This window comes from Entelurus aequoreus, linkage group LG06 (genome assembly GCF_033978785.1).
Source record: "Entelurus aequoreus isolate RoL-2023_Sb linkage group LG06, RoL_Eaeq_v1.1, whole genome shotgun sequence".
Lineage (NCBI taxonomy): Eukaryota > Metazoa > Chordata > Actinopteri > Syngnathiformes > Syngnathidae > Entelurus > Entelurus aequoreus.
The window spans coordinates 60,911,033-60,934,421 of record NC_084736.1 but is presented as its reverse complement, the minus strand read 5'-3'; the positions used below and the strand labels follow the sequence as shown (position 1 = coordinate 60,934,421).

The 23,389-nt window shown below is 37.9% G+C and overlaps 1 protein-coding gene across 6 annotated transcripts in view; it reads left to right on the top strand.

The window, feature by feature from the left end:
• pbx3b (pre-B-cell leukemia homeobox 3b) overlaps window positions 1-22,695 on the top strand; it is a 150,484-nt gene extending 127,789 nt beyond the window's left edge. Inside the window, exons 5-11 of one of the 6 annotated variants that reach the window (XM_062051116.1) lie at window positions 677-812; window positions 1,524-1,553; window positions 8,522-8,687; window positions 9,271-9,348; window positions 11,461-11,573; window positions 12,310-12,399; window positions 21,165-22,695. In XM_062051116.1, the coding sequence (XP_061907100.1) occupies window positions 677-812; window positions 1,524-1,553; window positions 8,522-8,687; window positions 9,271-9,348; window positions 11,461-11,573; window positions 12,310-12,399; window positions 21,165-21,257 (706 nt within the window). In that variant the 3' untranslated portion in view covers window positions 21,258-22,695. The remainder of the gene's footprint in view (window positions 1-676; window positions 813-1,523; window positions 1,554-8,521; window positions 8,688-9,270; window positions 9,349-11,460; window positions 11,574-12,309; window positions 12,400-21,164) is intronic. The other 5 variants (XM_062051117.1, XM_062051118.1, XM_062051121.1 and 2 more) reach the window with 5 other exon arrangements.
• Window positions 22,696-23,389: the final 694 nt, after the last annotated feature.

Here is a 23,389-nt window from a genome sequence, read left to right as displayed (position 1 = left end):
GTCAGAGTCAAAAATGACACCTAAACAACAAACTGACCATGTCATGTGTAAAACATGTTAAGGGTTACCCTAACCACCAACAGTAAGGCTATGTGAGCGGAAGCACATTTTCTGCCCACTGCCTGTGCCGGGCGCAGTAAACACGGCCAAAAAATAAGCAAATGCTCAAGAACGTGATAAGTAGTGCCCTTGGGAGGGACGCGGACCCTGATCCAGTTAGGATTTGCTTGTTTCTGCTGGAGATCCCTGGGGCTGTGGCACTTAAGGAACAATGCTCAACTGTGCATGCCGTGATTTCTATAATGTACCGAGATGCACTCCGACTGGGCTTTTGCGCTCCATCACGAAGCCCACCCATCCGCTGCACTAAACTCTGCACATTACACGCTTGGACTGGAAATTGGAGGCCAGCAGACCAAATTTAACATTCTATGTGTTTTTGAGGTTGTGTGTGTTTGTTTGTGTGTGTCAGTTTGAGCCCGGTCGTCTTTGTCTTGACGAGACTCGAAGCAGGACACAGTATTCTGCTCCTCAGAGCCTCAGAGCCCATTCCTCATCATTTTCACCATTTATGTGCAAGATTGATTGTGCAATTTGTGTGATCCAAATGGATGAGTTAATGCCGGTCCCGCTAATAGGCTCTCTCGGCCTTTCTCTCGTTTTGCTCCCCACTCAGGCGGAAAAGGAGAAACTTCAGCAAACAGGCGACGGAAATTTTGAACGAGTATTTCTACTCGCACCTCAGCAACCCCTACCCAAGCGAGGAGGCGAAAGAGGAGCTGGCCAAGAAGTGCAGCATCACAGTTTCCCAGGTGGGTAGCACTCATCGAAATGTAGCCGCTGGCTAATAAGGGTCGAGAAGGGGGAAGCCTAGGGGGACCGTTACCGTGGGTTGCAACACCAAGACGCCACGTCCTCAGCTAACCTTGACATTGTGACTGCCTAATGATGCTTCAGTCAAGGCCGGTCCCAGTCAGTCAGAGCAGGGCCACAGGGAGGGGAGGACCATCATCTTGGCCTCAATCAAAGCCCTACGCTGTCCTTCCTTAACTGCCCCCCCAACGCCTGCTCCCCTGCCATCCGCTCATTCCCATCCACCACCTGCACTCTCTCTCCAGCCTGTCACTCACTCAGGTCATAAAATGTGAAGAAATCATCAATTTTCGGGAAAGAAAATTGCTTCAAAACAAGATGACCTTGCTTGAATCTGCTAATACATAGCCTACTGTACTTGTTGGGTATAGACCTGAAGGCACACCTGAGCCCCCCCCTCCCCCGCCCCCAACCTCTTAAGTTCTACCAAGCTATCTCCCATGCTATTTCCGACTGACTACTCAACACTAAAACGTAATATCGTTCCAGGCTCGTCCTCATGAAGCACAGTATCACAGACGCATTAATCTATACCATAACGATTCATCTGCAGTGTTTTGTTCTGTGTGGGGAGGGGAGTGTTGAGGGATATATTGAGTGTAGTCATGAAGAGTCAGATACTGTAAAAGCCCATTCTTTTTTGCCTTCAGGGGGTGGGAAGCACCATCACAGTATCTCAGGTATGTCATAACTTCTCCTGATCCACTGTTTTCATTTCTTTGTTACCTCCTTTGTTTATGTATGTAATAGCCACTTCACTGCACAGATTCCCCCTCCTCCTCCTATTCCTCCTCCTCCACACAACTACATCGACTGCTAATGTTACTATAAGGAAAAACATTAATAAGCTTGATTATACTTGACATTTTTAAGAGAGTCCAATTCACATCCCACCTTTAAACAGCAGTTCCATTGACTATTTTGGTCAGCTCATACAAGCACACCAATGTTTTCATCATATGTGTGTGTACATTTACTATTGTTTGCCACATTGTTTTTTGTTTGTTGTTTGGCATCAGCAGGTTATGTGTTGTTTTTTGAATCGTCAAGTTTTGTTCTAGTTACTCCCCGAGGCAAGGCCCAGTCATGTTACGCTTAAAGAGTGATGAGTTTAATTTACATTTAAAACTATTTGTGGTCTGGATAATATGTATTGGATATGCTTTGTTATAAACTTTGCAAAAAAATGTTGCTCCACAATCGGTTTTATAACCCGTTTTTTGAGTCCGTCTGAAATATGTCTGTTTCTTTAAGCATCCTCAGATAGCAAACGTAACTACGCCCCACCATCAAACCAAATCAAATCAACTTTATTTATAAAGCACATTTAAAATTTACCACAGGGGTAGCCAAAGTGCTGTACAATGAGCAGGTTAAAAGATAATACGAGAACCGAGCAAACACAACACAACACAAACAGAACACAATAACAAATAAATAAATAAAATAAATAAAACATAAAACCATAAAAACATAAAAACATAAAAACAGGTTCACAGCAGGTGTATTATGGGGCGCCATTGCAGGATGGATATCACTGAGTGTTAAAAGCCATGGAATAAAAGTATGTTTTTAAGAGAGATTTAAAAACAGGAAGAGAGGAGGCTTGTCTAACACTAAGAGGTAGGTCGTTCCAGAGCTTGGGAGCAGCAGCGGTGAAAGCTCTGTCACCATCTACAAAAGTATAACAACTATCCTTTGAAAATGTACAATGTTTAAATATACTGTATTTTTCGGACAATAAGTCGCTCCAGAGTATAAGCCGCACCGGCCGAAAATGCATAATAAAGAAGGAAAAAAATAACATATATAAGTCGCACTGGAGTATAAGTCGCATTTTTGGGGGAAATTTATTTGATACAACCCAACACCAAGAATAGACATTTGAAAGGCAATTTAAAATAAATAAAGAATAGTGAAAAAGAGGCTGAATAAGTGTACGTTATATGACGCATAAATAACCAACTGAGAACGTGCCTGGTATGTTAACGTAACATATTATGGTAAGAGTCATTCAAATAACTATAACATGTAGAACATGCTATACGTTTACCAAACAATCTGTCACTCCTAATCGCTAAATCCCATGAAATCTTATACGTCTAGTCTCTTACGTGAATGAGCTAAATAATATTATTTGATATTTTACGGTAATGTGTTAATAATTTCACACGTAAGTCGCTCCTGAGTATAAGTCGCACCCCCGGCCAAACTATGAAAAAAACTGCGACTTATAGGTATATAAGAGGTCATCACTGCTATTTTTGTTCAGGCACAGTCAAAAATGAACTTCATAAACCTAAAAAAAGATTCACCCGGTCACAACATTACGTACACTTGCACACTGTCCGATCGATTCAGACTCTACTTTAAAAGAAAAAATGCTTTTAGCAGCATTTATGTCACTGCATGTTGCATGTCGGTGTTACTACAGTATGGGCATGCCAAGATTAGGTAAACATGTTACTTTATCCTACCTTTTGTTTGTGTTTACTTATAGCTCCTCCCCCTCATACTAAGAGTTTGACTTAAAGTCCAAATAAGAACTTCCACATTGCAAAGACGTCACAACGTAGCTAGAATGCTAAACCCCGCAAACAGAGGCATCCAAAACTGCATGAAAAATGCATGGACCTCACGATTTGACGCTTTGGCATTGTTTAACAAGAGTATCTAACTTTGTGACAACATTTATAAGTCAGAACAGACAAAATTCATAATAGGTCCCTTAGATGCAGGCACAAATGGAACGTTGCCCAGTTTTCCTACTGCCTCGCCAAGCAGTTCTCCTCTCAAGAGTTAGAGTGCCTTTAAAAATGCACTTGAACTCATCGCAGGCCCCATTAGTGGCACAGTCCTTGACAAACAGAGGCCAAAGCAGACATTGTTATTGACTTCTTTCTAATGCTTTAACTCTTTTTAATAAGCAAGTAGTCTGATGTTTACCCAATTGTGATTTGGTCCCCACACCGCCACAGCTTTACACAGTCACAGTCCGTCCGCGGCTAAATAATTTTGTCAGAAGCTCAAACTGTTGTTAATTACTCAAACAGTTCATCAAGTAAAAACCATCCATCGTGAGTGGTATGCCAATATCAGTCGGCAGCTTTGCTCAATACATTATTGCTGACGAAACACCCCTACGTTATTGTTCGCGAGGTTGAAATGTTTGATATTTTTATTTGCATGGTTGTTTTAGGGTTCATGACTGCCCCAGAAAACCACATTTTAAGAAATTAATTACAACAGTTATTACCCATAAATCCCTTCCTTCATCTGAACTCCCTACTTAGATCCCAGTGCAGTGAGGGGGGCTTATGCCCACTCATTATTTATGGATCCTTCATAACTGATGGCTTGTCTTTCAGAGTAAAATTAAAATGTTTTGAAAGCTCAAGGCCGTCCAAACTGTGCTCATAGGCGAATCAAGCATTCATTTTCATTGACTGTTTTTTATCGATCGAAAGGGAGTATAACACAGCTCGCACCTTTCACGACGTCTAGCAACTCCGTTGTGTTCTTGCAAACAGTCCACATGCTCATTACACAATCGCTGGCTTTAGGGCTGCTGATGTCAGGTATTCCGGTGTTAACACCCCAGCTCTGCCCTTACTTTGCGGTCGACTGGACGCATGGCCTTCTCCGAGATGGAAGCGAATTAGTTCTATAGATTAGGTCGTGATCCGCACCTTATATTGCTCGATTCTATAGGACGACCCGGAGAACCACAAATGCTAGAGCTCGGTAGACAGGAGTAAAATAGATGTGATGTTATTATGTATCTGCTCATATTGTATGTTACACACCTGTATCATGCTTTATATGTACACACTTCATCATTCCTTTCATTGCAATTAGAAATAGTGCAAGTTTACGTTTGATGGTTCACTATTTAAAAATGTATAGTTGTCATCACATTGTTGGCGTGCATGTTTGGATGAGGTAAAGATAATGACGTGTACAAATGATGTGATGTTCACTTCCTGACCTTTCTAAAAACGTGTGGCGATTACGTCGTTACGATGCACTATAAGCAGGTTAAGTAAAAGGGATGATGGCCAGGGCTTTCATTGCTTCCAATTAAACATTGCTTGTTAGTTTAACCTCTAGGTAAAGCCATCAAACAATTGATGTCAAGGAAACCCTGCCGCCGACAGTGGGTCTCGCCTGAATGGTCATTAATTTTAATTGCTTAGATATTAAAGATTTAGAGCACTGAGACGTGCGGGATAGAAATGATCTGTTGTCCTGCAAATCCAGTTGCTTTTTATGCCACAACATTGGCTGGCTGCTGGGGATATTAAAATTTAAGCGCATGGGTGGAAATTAAATAAAGCGTCATTAGGGGCAGCTGCTCTTTGGCTGGTCCAGCAATGGGCTGCAAGGCCAGAGAGATAGAGAGGATGGGGTTCGGGGAGGGGGGACGCGAGGTGTTTGAGGGGGGCAGCAGCACAGCAATGAGACACTCTAATTTATAGAACCATTAAAAGCAGGCATCATCTCATCATTATTCTGCTCTTATCGCAGCGCCAGCATTCACACAGAAGATGCATACAACTTTTTAGTGTCTGACTAATGTTAGACATTCATTTCAATGAAATTAGCATTTCAAACTGCTCTAAATCTTCAGTGAGCCATCTTTCACCTGAACATGTATCTCTTCCTGTTGACTTTATTTCTGCATACTAAAAAAATGCTGGGTTAAAAAAATAACCCAATTTTAACCCAACTGCAAAGCCCTTTTTTGAGTTATTTTAACTGAACATTTTGGGTTAATTTTTTCAACCCAACTTTTGTGTTGAATTATTTAACCAAAAAGATGCGTTACGATAACTCAATGTTGGGTGATTGTAAATAATGTTAATGAGAATAATCCATAATACAATTCCCTTCAAGAAAAAAGTGACTTTTTAATAAAACAAACCTTTTACCCAAAAATACGTTACTCGTTGAACAACAACCCAAAAAAATATTCATAATTTTGTAAACCTGGAAATTTAGTTCAAATAATACCCTCATAACTCCAAAAAATTGATTGCTATGTTGTTTTATTCCCCACCGAACTATTGGGTTGAATAATTTAACCCAAAACTTGAGTTATGTTAACTCAATGTTGGGTGGTTGTAAATAATGTTAATGAGAATAATCCATAATTAAATTCCCTTCAAGAAAAAAGTAACTTTTTAATACCCAAAAATGCGTTACTCGTTGAAAAACAACCCAAAAATGGTTCATAATTTTGAAAACCCAGAAATGGAGTTAAAATAATAAATACCCTTACAACCCAAAAAATGGATTGCTATTCCTAAAAATAACTACAAAATTTAACCCAACACTAGCAACTCATAAATTGGGTTATCAAAATAACCCAATATGTTTTAGTGTGTGCACAACAAACTATTTGTATCATAGAAAATTAAGTAAATGCGGAGTCTAAAAAAGTGGCATATTGAATGCATCCTTTTCTATTCACCCTAAATTTGTCCACTATTTATCAAATACATATCTAGACATTCAAACGAAAAATATATTTTAAAAGTATTTCAATATTGCATCACAATAGTTTTGCCATTCATAAAAGTGAATTGTGGTAAAGCTTCCTAAATGGGGGGGGGGGGGGGGAAACAATAAGAAATTAAGGAAAGTTTAATTCTAAGTGCTTTGAAGATGCATACAATTAAAAGCAAATAAAATCATCAATAAAAATACAATCAATACTTAATTCAATTAAAATCCAATATTGTAGATAAAATACTTTCAGTTGTCATATGCAAAATTAAATAAGTGTATTTAGCCTTGATTTGAATACTGTATGTGGATACTGTATAAAGAAAATACAATATTATCAAGTAATTAGTGCATGTTGACAACATTTGGGTTCCCGTCTGCACTGCAAAAACTGAAATCTAAGATTAAATATCTCAAATAAGGGTGATATTTGCTTATGTTCTGTCCGATAAGATAATTCTTCTCACTAAGCAGATTTGATGTTAGAGTGTTTTACTTGTTTTAAGGGTTTTGGTCCTAAATGACCTCAGTAAGATATTACAGCTTGTAACTGAGATTTTATGACCTATAATGAGTAAAACATGCTTGAAACTAGAATATCAACTGATGCAAAGCTGCGTCATTAACACTCACAAGTATAAAACTACTTTTTTTAAGTAATCATTTCTTTAAAAAAAAATCATGATGCCGAGCGCATATCATTATGTCAAGATAATGGCACTAGCATTTACTTCATTTAAGAATATTTTTCAACATATTGAGCAAATAGGTCTCTTTTTTTTTCTACCAAGAAAAGCCGCACTTGTTATTAGTGAGATTAGAATTATTTTAAGGTATTTTTGGGTTCATTGAGGTTAGCTAATTTGTCTTGTTTTGGAAAGTCTTGACAAGCCGAATTTTCTTGTTCTATTGGCAGATAATGTTGCTTAGTTCAAATAAAATACCCCTCATTTTTGTATTTTTTTTTCTTGTTTTTGAACACTGACTTTTTGCAGTGTGTATTATTAATACACTGCAAAAACTGAAATCTAAGTAAGATTAAATATCTCAAATAAGGGTGATATTTGCTTATTTTCTGTCTGATAAGATAATTCTTCTCACTAAGCACATTTTATGTTAGAGTGTTTTACTTGTTTTAAGGGTTTTGGTCCTAAATGATCTCAGTAAGATATTACAGCTTGTTGCTGAGATTTTTTGACCTATATTGAGTAAAACATGCTTGGAACTAGAATATCAACTGTTGCAAAGCTGTGTCATCAACACTCACAAGTATAAAACCATTTTTTTAAAGTAATGATTTCTTATTTAAAGCATGTAAAAAAAAAAAATCATGACTTTGACACAATTGTGTCTCATAATTAAAACAGACGACAGCCAAATGGACTTTGAAACAATAGAAAATACATACTCATATAGTAGTACAGTTGTTATTAGTGAGAATATACTTATTTTAAAGGTATTTTGGGGTTCATTGAGGTTAGCTAATTTTACTTGTTTTGGAAAGTCTTGACAAGCCAAATTTTTTTGTTCTATTGGCAGATAATTTTGCTTAGTTTTTTATTTTTTCTTGTTTTTGAACACTGACTTTTTGCAGTGTAACCAGTATCCTCTGGAGTGGACATTTGTGTTATTTTTTTCCTCCAAAATGTTTAACTCTACCAAAAAAAAAAATCAAAAACTGCAGATGACGCTGGTTTTCTCAAGGATATTAGTGTTGCTTTCAAATATTTGATTGCTCGTAATAAATTGCATTTGCGATCATCTGCATTTTCATCCGGTATATATTTTGTTACTTGATCACCTCGGCGTTTCACTGAGGGGAGGTGAGTCGCCTTAACAACCAGCCGCACACAATAGCGTGACGACGTGTCAAAGCAGCAGGGGCCCCTCGTGTTTGGGTTCTGTCAGGAGACGCAGCTGAGAGCGTGTCAGGCTCCCATCCATGGGAAGACACAAGTGGCTCCTTATTATCTCTTAATTAGCTTGTGTACCCAGTGGACATTGCTGCAGGGGCTGGGAATTGGATACTTGATGGACCCAAACATGACATCTTGAAACAGTCTCACTGCTCAGTGCACTCTTGCTGTGGCTGCTCGACGTCTGACTCCTCTGCTCCTCCCCTCTGTGCTCTTCCACGCAGGTATCCAACTGGTTCGGCAACAAACGCATCCGCTACAAGAAAAACATCGGCAAGTTTCAGGAGGAGGCCAACCTCTACGCGGCCAAGACGGCTGTAAACGCGGCGCACGCCGCAGCCGCCGCCGTGCAGAACAGCCAGGCCAACTCCCCTACTACACCTAACTCCGGTAGGCACTCCTGCATAATAAAGAAACGAGATGCAAAAAAAAAAAAAAAAGACCTGCCCTGCACCTCGGGCCTAAACCTGCTGCCTACCTCCCTCCCTATCTCACTCTCTCATGCACCGTTCACACAGCCGAGAGTGACAAGCCCGGCTCCCAGCTTGGGGATCACAGTGTCTCCTGTCTATAAGACACTCGGTGCGGAGAAAACTCATGCATAAAGGAAGCGTTCCTGACTTGTGAACTGAGAACACATTTTTTTTTTTTTGGAGGAGAACAAAAAATAAATAAGAATATCGCCACGGGATTTGTTTTCCCTTGACTTTTCCGTCAACCTGCTGTCATTTTAAATGTAATGGTATCTAGTCACATGGAATGGCTGCGTATTATTATGTGTAAACATAATAGCTGGGAGCATTCCGACTACGCTTATAGCATTATTATTTGCATTTTTAGAGTCATGTCACATTGTTATACATATTTTTTTTTAAAAAAGCCTGTTGTAGCCTGAATGTGCTGAATTTGGACTGGGTTGAGCTTCATCAGGATGTGGTAAGCTCATGAAGTGGTCCCTTTTTCTTGCACCCAGGATTCCAGATGAAAGATGAAGAGTTTCAGCTGGATTCTGCAGAGAGCAAAAACAGTCTTTTAACCAACATGTTTACTGGTACTGGTCTTTTCATAAGCTTCTTATTGTTCTTGTCATTTATCATGTGATACCTTCCTGCCAGTGTTAGATTGGGATTAGACCATGTAGACTGTACCACGTGTAGGACTGGCCCCTTGTGTTTTGTGATCCTCACTTCATCTGTGCCCATCTTGTCGGTAAAAAAATATCCAAATCCTTTATTTTTAGTCCTCCTGCATCTCGTCCTCATGTGTTTGTTGATTTGCTCCTTGTGCATTCCTCCCTCGCTCTGGTAGTTGCTTGCTTTATGGGCGTTTTTTTCCCTCACTATATTTGTATGTGTCTGAGTAGCGTTGCATTTATTCAGATATGCCATATTTTTTTGGACCATAAGGCGCACCGAATTATAAGGCGTACTGCAGATGAGCAGGTCTATTCAGGTCAATTTTCATACAAAAGGCGCACCGGATTATTAAACACATCAGAGGGGCCATATTATGAGGTTTTTTTTGTTCTACATTTAAAACACTTCCTTGTGGTCTACATCAGTGGTCCCCAACCACCGGGCCGCGCAAGAAATTTAATTTAAAAAAAAAATATATATATATATATATTATTATTATTATTATTTTTTAAATTAAATCAACATAAAAAACACAATACATACATTGTATATCAATATAGATCAATACAGTCTGCAGGGATACAGTCCGTAAGCACACATGATTGTATTTCTTTATGAAAAAAAAAAAAAAAAAAAAAAAAAAAAAAAAACCCGGTCCGTGGGACACATTTTCAAGCGTTGACCGGTCCCCAGCTACAAAAAGGTTGGGGACCACTGGTCTGCATGACATGTAATGGTGATTATTTGGTCAAAATGTTGCACAGATTACGTTTTACAGACCATCATTCAAGCCTCTTTCTGTATTATTTCCGTGTCTCCAATTCCAATTCGACAGCATATTCTCCCCCGTACGGGCAGTTTTTAGCGCTTCCATAGCGAATCTACTGACATAATACGTTAGAACTATTGCTAACTATGAACTATGGAGCTTTACGCTACTTTGTATTGGAAATGACAACAACGGAGGATGAATGCTCCACAACAAGAGTATAGAAAAAAAGAAGGAGCTTATTGACTACAATGGCGGACGCACACACATTTTCGGGACTTATGCAGATCCCAAATACACATCAGCAGGTTTAGTTTAGTTTAGTGTAGTCTTTATTTGAAGGGACAATGCACAGAAAAATGAAGCTCAAAGACAGATATGTTCTGTAACAGATTATACCTAAATAGCTAATTTCCATCTGCAGTCCCTGGCTACCTAAATTAAAGGGATACAAAAATCATGCAATAAAATTATGACAATAAAATCATACTATAGCATGTAATCAAATTAAGAAAAGTCATAAAATGCCCTTTCATGGACACATACTTAATATACGATACAACCACACCCCATTTACACCATCACACAAAGACAATATGCATTTGTTCACATCTGTCATCATTTGTAAAGACAACCATGATTTTAACAGACACACCTCACAATTTACAACAAAAATGCTCTCATGGATAAATATAATACACATTAAGTTGATGTGCCAAAGGTAGGAATAGGTAAGAAAAGTTTTGCATAATATCGCAAAACAAAACGGCAGATAATGTCTCCTAATAGGTGCCATTTTGGTGTCCTTATACACACACACCGTAATTACGTATGTTGAAGCACAGTACGTCTGACTACTGCCCCACGTTCCATCAAGCGGTGCGGCTTTGTAGCTTACCAAAGTTATCCTAAAACTTTTTGACATATTTTTGGGCGCCGTGTGTAATGTTCTACAGTCTCAATAAAACATCAACGTTTTGGTGTTGGTTGCTCACGGGTACTTGCTAACGTCATTTATTGAACAGGCGTCACATTTCTTCGAGGTCTGTAAGCACAACCAGAATTGACACGTTCATTAGGCGCACGGGGTTATAAGGCGCACTGTCGATTTTTTTTAAAAAATGGAAGGAATTTAAGTGCGCCTTATAGTTCGCAAAATATGGTATGTGTGTGTGTGTGTGTGTGGATGTGAGTTGTGTGTCTGCCTTACTTGTAAGCCAGCTCATGTTATTCAGCTACTTACATCTTCCCTCTCTAGGTTCTTCAGGTTCTTTTAACCTCCCAAACTCTGGGGACATGTTCTTGAGCATGCAGAGTCTGAATGGGGATTCTTACCAAGGGGCACAAGTCGGAGCCAATGTACAGTCACAGGTAGGATCAACAATCAGGGACAGTTCCTCACTGCGGGTGCAGAGAGCTGTCCTTGTCTTGCCTGTGTGCTGAGCCATCCACAGTGCCGTCTGAAGCACATGCAAGCAAAAGCAGCAAAAAAAAAAAAAAGCAAAAAAAAAAAAAAGCACGCTCAGAGTGTCTTCTGACTGTTTTGCTGTGTTTTGCTATTCTGTTAGGCAAAACAGGATTATAACACACAGCAATTAATATATTCACATTTTCTACTAAGATTTGGTAAATGCATTTGGCTTTGACTTGACCTCTTGGGTTGGTATTGGGTTTTTGGTACCGTGTTTCCCCTTTGTTATTGTCCTGTACCCTCTTTTGTCTCCCTTTGTCATAGTGTTGTATTGTTTGTTGTTGCTGTCTTCCATTATGTACATTTAATGCAAAAAACAAACAAACTGTGCACTTACAACAATCTATTTTTATTATGGATATTTAAAAGTAAAGACAACCACTGTTTATGCGTTGTTCTTTTTTATCATTAAACACATATCTAGCTATGCATTGTTGCAAATATAATTATTGTATAGCATGCTAATAACATTAGACGCCAACCAATTAGCAAATGCGATTAGCACATTTTCTGTGTATGGAGTTGTGTTGTTGCGCCACAGTAGTTAGTGCCTGTCCATGAGCATGTGTTCAGTTAGTGTTGGCCTGCTGCCACACACCAAGCTGAATAGCCTGTCTACCTTGTCTGTCCCTTCAGGTGGATACCCTGCGCCATGTTATCAGTCAGACGGCAGGATACAGTGATGCTCTTGGCCGAAACACCATGTACAGTCCACACAGCTTAAATGTGAGTACCGCGTCCGAGACTTAATATTTTAAGTGGCCCGCCATCTCATTTCAAGTAGTCTCCTGCAATTTTTAATGTGGCCCGCCACATCATTTTACATGATTATTTTATGTGTGTGGAGGTATGTCTCCTCCGGGTTCTTCGGACCACCAAGCACCGACATGACAGTCGCGTCCAGGTTTACAATATGGTTTATTTTTCAATAAATTGTCTTTCATGTGCTTTTCAGCAATTGTCTTTGGGCTTGTCCTTCTCGCTCTCGCTCGTGCTCCAACCCCAACTCCCCTCTCCTCCCCGGCTTCTGCCTTTTAAGAGAGCGACAGGTGTTTAGATAAACAGGCCCAGGTGGGCCATCTACGCACCTGTCGCTGATCTCGAAGCCAGTCCTGGAACACCCCGCTTCGCTGCAGGTCCGCAGCCCCCCCCCCCCCCCCCCCGCCCCACCCCCCACAATGTGGTTTACCAATATGCCGCCTTATTTTATGTGGCCCACCACGTCATTAAAGTTGTCTGCAAAAGGCTGCAAATAATAAAGCGCTTTCTGGCTAAATGTATTTGTTCTTTTAATTTAGCCAGAAAAGTGTTATGTGTTCTGCTAAATTATTTAACACGGTTTCATTATTTTGTGTGGCCCGACTCGTCAAGTCAGGTGGCCAGCTTCGTTATTTTATGTGTTACCCAGCATTAGGAATTGGGGGTTAAATCACACTGCAAAAACTGAAATCTAAGTAAGATTAAATATCTCAAATAAGGGTGATATTTGCTTATTTTCTGTCTGATAAGATAATTCTTCTCACTAAGCGGATTTTATGTTCGAGTCTTTTACTTGTTTTAAGGGTTTTGGTCCTAAATGATCAACGTATGATATTACAGCTTGTAGCTGAGGTTTTTTGACCTACAGTATATTGAGTAAAACATGCTTGAAACTAGAATATCAACTGATGCAAAGCTGTGTTATTAACACTCACAAGTATAAAACTACTTGTTTAAAGTAATAATTTCTTACTTCAAGCATGAAAAAAAAAAATCATGCCGAGCGCATATCATTATGTCAAGATAATGGCACTAGCATTTACTTAATTTAAGAATATTTTTCAACATATTGAGCAAAAAGGTCTCTTTTTTTTCCTACCAAGAAAAGTACACTTGTTATTAGTGAGAATATACTTATTTTAAGGTATTTTGGGGTTCATTGAGGTTAGCTAATTTTACTTGTTTTGGAAAGTCTTGACAAGTTGAATTTTCTTGTTCTATTGGCAGATCATTTTGCTTAGTTCAAATAAAATACCCTTAATTGTTGTTTTGTTTTTTTCTTGTTTTTGCACACTGACTTTTTGCAGTGCACCAAAAATGATTCTGCTCACTGCTCCCCTCACCTCCCAGGGGGTGATCAAGGGTGACGGGTCAAATGCAGAAAATAATTTCGCCACACCTCGTCTGTGTGACAATCATTGGTACTTAACTTAATTATATTATGTTTTCCCGCCACATCATTTATGTGGCCTGAAAAAGGCTGGAAATTATGAAGCGCTTTCTGCGTGAATGTATTTCCAATTTTTAATAATGACAAAAAATTACTGCATCCTATTGCATTTGTTCTGAACAGTAATATTATATGATCATGCAAGAAGATTTATTTTTAATTTTAGTTTTTTTTTGTTTTTGTTTTGCTGCAGCTGTGACATATACTGTAATATTGTACATGATCATTTGAATTTGTTATATATTGTATGTATTATATAACAATATAATATAATATAATAATATGTGTACCCCGCCTTCCGCCCGAATGCAGCTGAGATAGGCTCCAGCACCCCCCGCTACCCCGATACGGACAAGCGGTAGAAAATGGGGGGATGGAATATAATATATGAATATATATTTTATACTGTATATATTATATGTAAATATTACATATATTTTTTATTGCTACTATGGTATAGTTTTAGTCTACTTAAATTAAGTAGACTTAAGTAACTTAATACCTGCATTATCCTTTCCATCCTTTGAAACTGAGCTACTGTGTGGAACAATTTCCAAACAATTATTATTGTTTTGTTTTATTTTTTTTAAATATTTGCTTGTCACCTTGACTTACAATTTCAAAGCAAGTTATCTATCAATCTGTTACTATCAATAAATACAATAGTCAAAAGAGTTGCCTCTGCAAATTATATAACGGGGCTATTACATGTTCATATTCATGTATATATTCAATATTACAGACGGCCCTCTGCGGGCAGCCATAATTGCGATGTGGCCCTCAATAAAAAAAAAAAAAAGAGTTTGACACCCCTGTGCCTCAATGAATAAAAATATTTCTGCATATACGGTTATTTGCTACGCCGAGGGCTCAGGTTAAAATTGTATTACACTTCCATACAAATACAGTATATACTTTGTTCAATCATAGAACTCCAGTGCATGGTTTCTGTTTTGGCTGTTTTCAAAATATTCTTACTTCCATATTCTTTATGATGAAATATTTACATGTTATTGCTCGCAGCCATGCGAACACAGGAACTTCTGCCGTCTGCTGAAGTTTAATACTGTGCCTTAAAGTAAAGCAGCACTCATTCTGCAGCTTCCAGAGTAAAAGATGAATATAATTGATAAAGGCAGTGTCATTTCAGCATTTTGTATTTGCTTACCTTGTATGGTTATGCCTGCTGTGTGCGTGCAAATACTCATTCTTGATGTTATTGAAATCAAAAGGAATGAGTAGTTTGCAGAAATGAAGTGAATTAGTCACTAAAAACACCAAAATACAGATAGACAGAGTAAATATTGAAAGGGTATAAGAAAACACATTATTGGGTGTAATAGTAGATGAAAAAATGAATTGGAAATCTCATGTAAAAAAATGTACAACATAAAGTAGCAAGAAACATGTCAATAATGAATTAAGCAAAGCATTTTCTAATCTAGACCAAAAATCACTTCATATTATTTACTGCTCACTAGTGTTACCATATCTGAGTTATTGTGCAGAAATATGGGGAAACAACTACAAATGTGCGCTTCACTCGCTAAAAAAGATCAATTATAATAATACATAATGTTGAATATAGAGAACATACAAACCCTTTATTTATTAAATCACAATTATTGAAATTCAACCATTTGGTGCATTTGCAAACAGCTAAAATGATGTATAAAGCAAACTATAACCTGCTACCCAAGAATGTACAACAATTCTTCTCAACAAAAGAGGAGAAATATAACCTTAGAGGAAAATCTAATTTACAACATTTGTATGCTCGTACAACACTTACAACCTTTAGCATATCTGTATGTGGAATTAAATTATTGAATGGATTAACCAAATAAATCAAACAAAGCACCAATATGATTCAGTTTAAGAGACTGTTCAAACTACAAGTGTTCACAAAGTACACACAACAAGAATTATGATGAACATCTTGAAAACCTTTTTTTTCCCTTTTTTTTTATTGAGACAAAGATTATTTATGTATTTAATATTTGTTTGTTTACTATGGTATATTATGTATTTATTATTTATTTGTTCACTGTTCTGTTACAGAGAACAAGGAAATCGGATACAATTGCTATGGTATGAAAAAGGGTAGGATTAAATAAGCTCTGCTTCTTCCTACTCCTTTTCGGACGTGCTGTAATGAAACAACTGGATGTGTGTGATGCATTACATTGTATCGTATGCATGTCCCAAATAAACTGAAACTGAACTGAACAAAGATTCAAAGTCCTCATGTGTCCAGGGACATATTTCCTGAGTTTATAAACATAATATACATTTTTTTTAAACGAAAGAAGATGTTGTGATGCCAAAAAATATTGACGTAATCATAATAGTATCGACTAGATACGTGCCTGTACTTGATATCATTACAGTGGATGTCAGGTGTCGATCCACTAAAGGCGTTTGTTTACATTTTGATGCCGGTGAGCTACGGTGTGTAGTGAAACATGTTTAGCTATTCCTCGTCCTGCAGGGATGATACTTGTAAGAAACTTACTTTATTTGTCGCCATGGAGGCGAGGATTAGTGATGTAGATGTACCGTATTTTTCGGAGTACAAGTCGCTCCGGAGTATAAGTCGCACCGGCCGGAAATGCATAATAAAGAAGAAAAAAAACATATATAAGTCACATTTTTTGGGGAAATGTATTTGATAAAACCTAACACCAAGAATAGACATTTGAAAGGCAATTTAAAATAAATAAAGAATAGTGAACAACAGGCTGAATAAGTGTACGTTATATGACGCATAAATAACCAACTGAGAACGTGCCTGGTATGTTAACGTAGCATATTATGGTAAGAGTCATTCAAATAACTATAACATATAGAACATGCTATACGTTTACCAAACAATCTGTCACTCCTAATCGCTAAATCCCATGAAATATTATACGTCTAGTCTCTTACGTGAATGAGCTAAATAATATTATTTGATATTTTATGGTAATGTGTTAATAATTTCACACATAAGTCGCTCCAGAGTATAAGTCGCACAAAAAAACTGCGACTTATAGTCCGAAAAATACGGTAGCTAAAACATTGCCGACGGTGGATGGACATTAGCCGCTAGCAAGCTAGCCATGTCTTAAGTACCTCTTCATGAGGGCGTTTCAGTGTTATAACTTCACCTTTATCGTTAGTTTTTAAGCCAAAATGTGTCCGTTCTCCCTTTTCTGTCTACACACTGTGTTTGCTCTTAAGTACTCTGTGATTGTGCGCTGCCGAACATGCTCGTCTGCTCGTAAACCAGCAATGTCACTACCGGACTTCGACGCGGACGTAGGGGAGGGGGGGGACCGGTACGTTTCAGAGACGGTATAGTACCGAAAATGATTCATTAGTATCGCGGTACTATACTAATACCGGTGTGTGTGTGACAATCATTGGTATTTTAACTTTAACTTTAACTTATACCGTACAACCCTAATTTGGAGTGCCACTAGATGTAGCCCGCATACTACTTAGACTTAGACTTAGACTTCCTTTTTATTTTATTGTCATTCAAATTTGAACTTTACAGTACAGATAAGAACGACATTTTGTTGCATTAGCTCATGGTAGTGCAAGATAAAAAACAGCAATAAGGTGTAGATATAAATAAATAGATTACTGTACAGATACAGTAAATATTTTGTACTTTTGCATATGCATCCAGGTTCTAGTGGTACACGTACCACAGTTTGAGAATCACTAAATTAGTGTATAACCAAAGTATTCAGCAATACAAAACTAGTTTATACACGCAAGAAAATGATGTGGCCCCGCACCGGCAGCTTTCGGTGTCATTCCGTCTCTGCTGAAGCCTTATTACTATAAGCTTTTCAGACATGTCAGCCCCCGAGCTAGATCAAGTGTTTTTCACTTTCTCACAAGGTTTCTCACTTCCACGTGCACTGTAGACCTGTGCCTAGTGGCTCAGTGGAGCTTTGCACAATCCTGACTAAAATAGCAACTGGCACTACTGAGTCAACCTCACCTTCTCTGGGGGCGGGGGGGGGACATGGAGACACACAGAAATATTATTCTTCAGTAAGGCGTCGTTGCACCGTGTCTAGTTTATAACAGCAATTCATAAAGTGCTTTATAGACGTATTAGCATAGACTAACCTTTAGTATTGTTGGTGGTGACGTAGACCGGGATCCAGTAAAGGCTAGGTCACGCCTAGAGCGAGGCAAAGTCAGGCTGGCTAAGACTGGCTCTCTTGGCGAAGCCCTGCCTTGTCACTTCCACTCAGCTCTCCCCACCTCAGCCCGGGCCGAGCCCTCCCTCCTCCTGACTGGCAGGAGAATATGTAGCGACAAGCTGCCGGACGTTGCAGAAATCTGCTTAGACACTGATTTGAGGCATCGCTCCCATTGGTTGGGACACTAGACAAATTTGTCTCTTTGCTGATTCCAGGGGCTCAAAGGCTGGAACAAAAAAACATGTCAACCCTTTTTTTCGGCGTGTGAGGAAGCATTTCGGGGGGGAATGACTTTTGTGTTCAGAATGGATGGCTGCTGAGGTAAACAGTGAATCAAGTGCAATGATAATGTATAAATAAACCATAAATACACCTATTATTTTAACAGTGTAAAATAAAAATAGTAAGCATTTCATATTCAAAACAGAGCAATTGTTTTGTTTTTTTTTGGTAACACTTTAGTATGGGGAACATATTCACCATTAATTAGTTGCTCATAGGGTTAGGTTTAGGGTCAGGGTTAGGGTTGGGGTTAGGGTTGCACTGCAAAAAGTTGGTGTTCAAAAACAAGGGAAAAAAATACAAAAGTTAGGGGCATTTTACTTGAACTAAGCAAAATTATCTGCCAGTAGAACAAGAACATTTGGCTTGTCAAGACTTTCCAAAACAAGTAAAATTAGCTAACCTCAACGAACCCAAAAATACCTTAAAATAAGTAATTATTAATAATAACAAGTGCACTTTTCTACCTTTTTTCTCAATATGTTGAAAAATATTCTTAAATTAAGTAAATGCTAGTGCCATTATCTTGACATATCTACAAATATCTCCCATCGATAACATGAGATAATCGCGCCAAGTGCGTGCTCCTTCAGTCAATTAGTGCGCAAGGAATATATATATATATTTACAGCCCGGCCCCCAACCAAATTTTTTTTTTATTGTAATATTGAAGAATTTACCTGAATGTGCATGAACTATTTATGTTCAAAATTGTTTGAAATGTCACATGTTAAATGTTTAAATATTTACTGTCAGTTTGCTGTACTGTGCCAACTGTACTACTATATGAGTATGTATTTTCTATTGTGTCATTGAAAATAAAACAGCAAAGTCCATTTGGCTGTCATCGGTTTTAATTATGAGACACAATTGTGTCAAAGTCATGATTTTTTATTTCATGCTTGAAATAAGAAATTTGTACTTTGAAAAAGCAGTTTTATACTTGTGAGTGTTGATGACACAGCTTTGCAACAGTTGATATTCTAGTTTCAAGCATGTTTTACTCAATATAGGTCATAAAATCTCAGCAACAAGCTATAATATCTTACTGAGATAATTTAGGACCAAAACCCTTAAAACAAGTAAAACACTCGAACATAAAATCTGCTTAGTGAGAAGAAGTATCTTATTTGACAGAAAATAAGTAAACATCACCCTTATTTGAGATATTCAATATTACTTACATTTCAGTTTTTGCAGTGTAGGGAATACTCTTAGTTAATGGCTTACTGCTTGTATAATAAGACATTAATAAGTATTTAATAATGACTAGTTAAGAGCCAATATGTTACTAATTTGCATGTTAATAAGCAACTAATTAATGGTGAATAGGTGTACTTAAAATCATTATAGTTCTGCTTTCCTTTTTTTCAATTTTTTTGGGGGGGAATTTGTGTCTTTATTACAAAAAAATGTTGACACTGAATTCACGTAACTGAATTTTTTGTGTTTTGAATTTTGTGAACGTAATTTTTTTATATCAAATTATGCTGACAATTTAATAGAATGTTGTTGTTTTTTGCAAAATGCGCCTTTAAAAAAATCACTTTTTTAAAATTCAGTGTAAAAAAAAATATGTGTTTAAAAATGTGGTGTATGAAAATGTTCTGCTAAAGAATTCAGTGCAGAGATATTCACTGCTTTAAAACACAAAACCCACTTCCATTAAATCAACACTGAAGCAATTGATCCTGTCTCAGAACCGGCCACCTGAGCATACACACTAAAAAATGCTGGGTTATTTGGATAACCCAATTTATGAGTTGCGAGTGTTGGGTTGAATTTTGGAGTTATTTTTATGAAGAGCAATCCATTTTTTGGGTTATAAGGGTATTATTTTAACTCAATTTCTGGGTTTTCAAAACTATGAACCATTTTTTGGCTGTTTTTCAATGAGTAATGCATTTTTGGATAAAGGTACTAATTGTAGTTTTGTTTAAAAAAAATATTATATTACCTGCATGTTTCTGCATCTTGGGGTCACCAACCAAACCAACACCAAACTAAGTTTACTATTGTTTATGTCATTTGAAGTTTACAAAAAGTTAGATAACATATTTTAACTATGTCTACAACCATTATAATAAACTAAACATTATTATTTTTTACAATTTTTCATAGTTTATTGTATTGCAATCATAATATCAAAGTGAATAGTCCGACAATGCCTTATGTTTTTACGCAAAAAAAATCACTGGTCAGTGGCAGGTTCAAACACTGATGACATCTAATAATCAGACAAGAAGCAAGGAATCATGCAGAGACAGAGTTCAATTTAGCTCGAGGAGACACGTGTTTTGGGCTGTATTCTAGTTACAGATCCAAACTACGTTCTAAAAGTCCTGCCTGCGTGTCTCCTCTATTTATTAGGAAGGTCCCTATTACATCACTGTCGCTAAGGGAAGGGGGTAATCTCGACAACTCCAGTTAGACACAATATATGATATATATACAAAAATACAAATAATACACTGGTGCTATCGCCCAGTCTCTGCTTTGTCTGCGTCCCGGTACCCGATGTTCGGCCTTGGCAGTCAGCAGGCCGAGTCTGGACACAACACTGATAAACAGACTGTCAATCTTTTGGATTACCAGCTTACACAGATACACAATTGACAATACTTTATAACAACGGCCCTTAAGCATAAAGTTATGATGATAATATATACATAATTATTCTAACATTCAGATGGCATGAAAGGGCTCACAGAGATGCTAGGAGTTTGCTTTCATGTCTTATTGTCATGCGATCGTATCGCAGAGGTCATCTAACCCTTCTCCTGTTTGTGTCTCAGACTAATGGGGGGTGGCAAGATGCAACAACGCCGTCTTCTGTAATATCGCCGACAGAGGGACCTGGCAGTGTGCACTCCGATACCTCCAATTGATCAACTCTTCATGCATTTGAGCCTCAAGCTGGGCATAGACTCGAACGAGCTGCCCAACGACAAGAGGACACACAAAACCTTTTCACGCCACAGTTGCTTTTCCTGTACATAATGTCCGACGACCACGCCGCACATAAGGATGCCATTTTCCGCCACGAGGAGCCCACGTTTCTTGGTTGTCTCTGTGTTTTCTTTTGGTAAATCAGCTTGTATGTTGTAGGAGTCAAGTAAATATTCAACAGCCCTCCAATGATAGTCAGTCAGACTTCCATTGTATTCTCTGTATTAATAATTGCAGGATGACATCTATTTTACGTGGCATTTTAAATGTCAAAAGTGTGCACTTACTCTGTTTTTTTTTCTCTCCTTTTTGAAAATTGCTTCGCGTCTCCGTTTGACGGCGATCAAAGCAGCTGTTTGCCGGACTATAAGAACGCGACATCGCCACACAGGACTGTTGGGGTTACTTCCAAGGAGTATTTTGCATTATGGCTGTACAAATTAGTGCAAGCCAATGACCACCCAAAGTATGGAGCATAAAGAAATGAAAAGGATTGCTTTACCATAACCTCACACCATCCCACATTTCATAATGTGATGTTTACTATGTACATATTTACATTTTTGTACTGCTTGTGGACATCATCAAATGCCCAACAATAGCTCATAACCTGCAAAGGCCCACATGAACTTGTACGAAACATTGCTTAAAAAAATTAACATCCCATAAATCAATACACAGCTTTATTACCTCATTCCATTTCATCCAAACATTTTTTTTTTTCATTTCTGTAGCTTAGAGTGCTCACATACTACCTCTAAACATGTATTTTATAATTTGTGTCCCACTTCTTTTTAATTAATTTACATCTTTTAATGCCATCTTCTAACACTGTAAACCTCCTCATCCTCAATGTAATGTATTGTATATTTTAATCTTTTAATAAAACGCTGTTGCTATATCGCAGCTTAAAAAACTAATTGAACATGGTAACATTGATACCGTGAAAAGTAGCGGAGCGAGTGCATTGTTGGTCTGTTGCTTTTATGAAGGAGGTGCGATTAAAATTGCGATAAATTAACAGTGAAACTGTTGTAAATACTGGAATAAAAACATTTTGAATGTTGCTCATCTTATTACTAAATCATACCCAAAAAACAAAGAAAAAAATCACTATTAAAACTGTAATGCATAGAAGTTTCAGTATTCAGAACTGTATATTTCCAGCTCTGTTCAACAGGGTTCAAACTTCTTTTCTCTTTTTTCTATTGTATGTGATTCTGAAACTGAAAAGTCATGACAAATGATTTGTGGCAGTGATTCTAATGTAATAAACATGTTTAGTGTTGCTTTCTAACCGAACTACACCCTGGACTGAAAACAGTCTTCCTTGTGGTAGTTGTGTGATTACAAACATGAATAAAACTTTTGCTTTCATGACAGTATGCTGGGGTTTTTTTTATGTGTGAACAAATGTTTAACTTAAAGTGCTATTACAGCAGGGACATGCGGTCATGGTAGGCAGTAGGGGTGCACAAAAAAAAATTGACGACCTGCCCTGGCAACCGCTACCTGGCCACCTCACCCAACACAAAATCCGTACTTTGGAGCAATGTTCACAGACTATTATCTGGCTTGTCAGTTTTTTCCGTCGCAGGTGAGCTATGATGGTTGTGGTTAAGGAAATTGTTGTTTGATGTTGGATGTTAGAAAATGTCTGATGCCTTGCAACAATCAGCCTTAATGCACTGTTGCAGCTCAGGGTGTACTCGGGGTGTGGCCGCGGTGTTGAGAGCAGTGGGATGTGAGGCTGAAGAGGCGTGCGGGCGTGGTCAGGCGTTAAAATGCAAGCCTGTTGGTCACCCTTAGGGTGGAGGTGTCACTGATGTCATATTAATAAATAAATACAAATTATAATAATTTCACAATCGACCATTAGGGTTTCAAAGATCAACTAGTCAATCGCGATCAAAGGATTGGCGATTTTTTTATTTTATTTTTATGAAAGAAAATTATTCTCTTGTGTTTCTTGTTATTCTCTTAATAAGCACCCTGTATTAAAGGCCTACTGAAATGAATTTTTCTTATTTAAACGGGGATAGCAGATCCATTCTATGTGTCATACTTGATC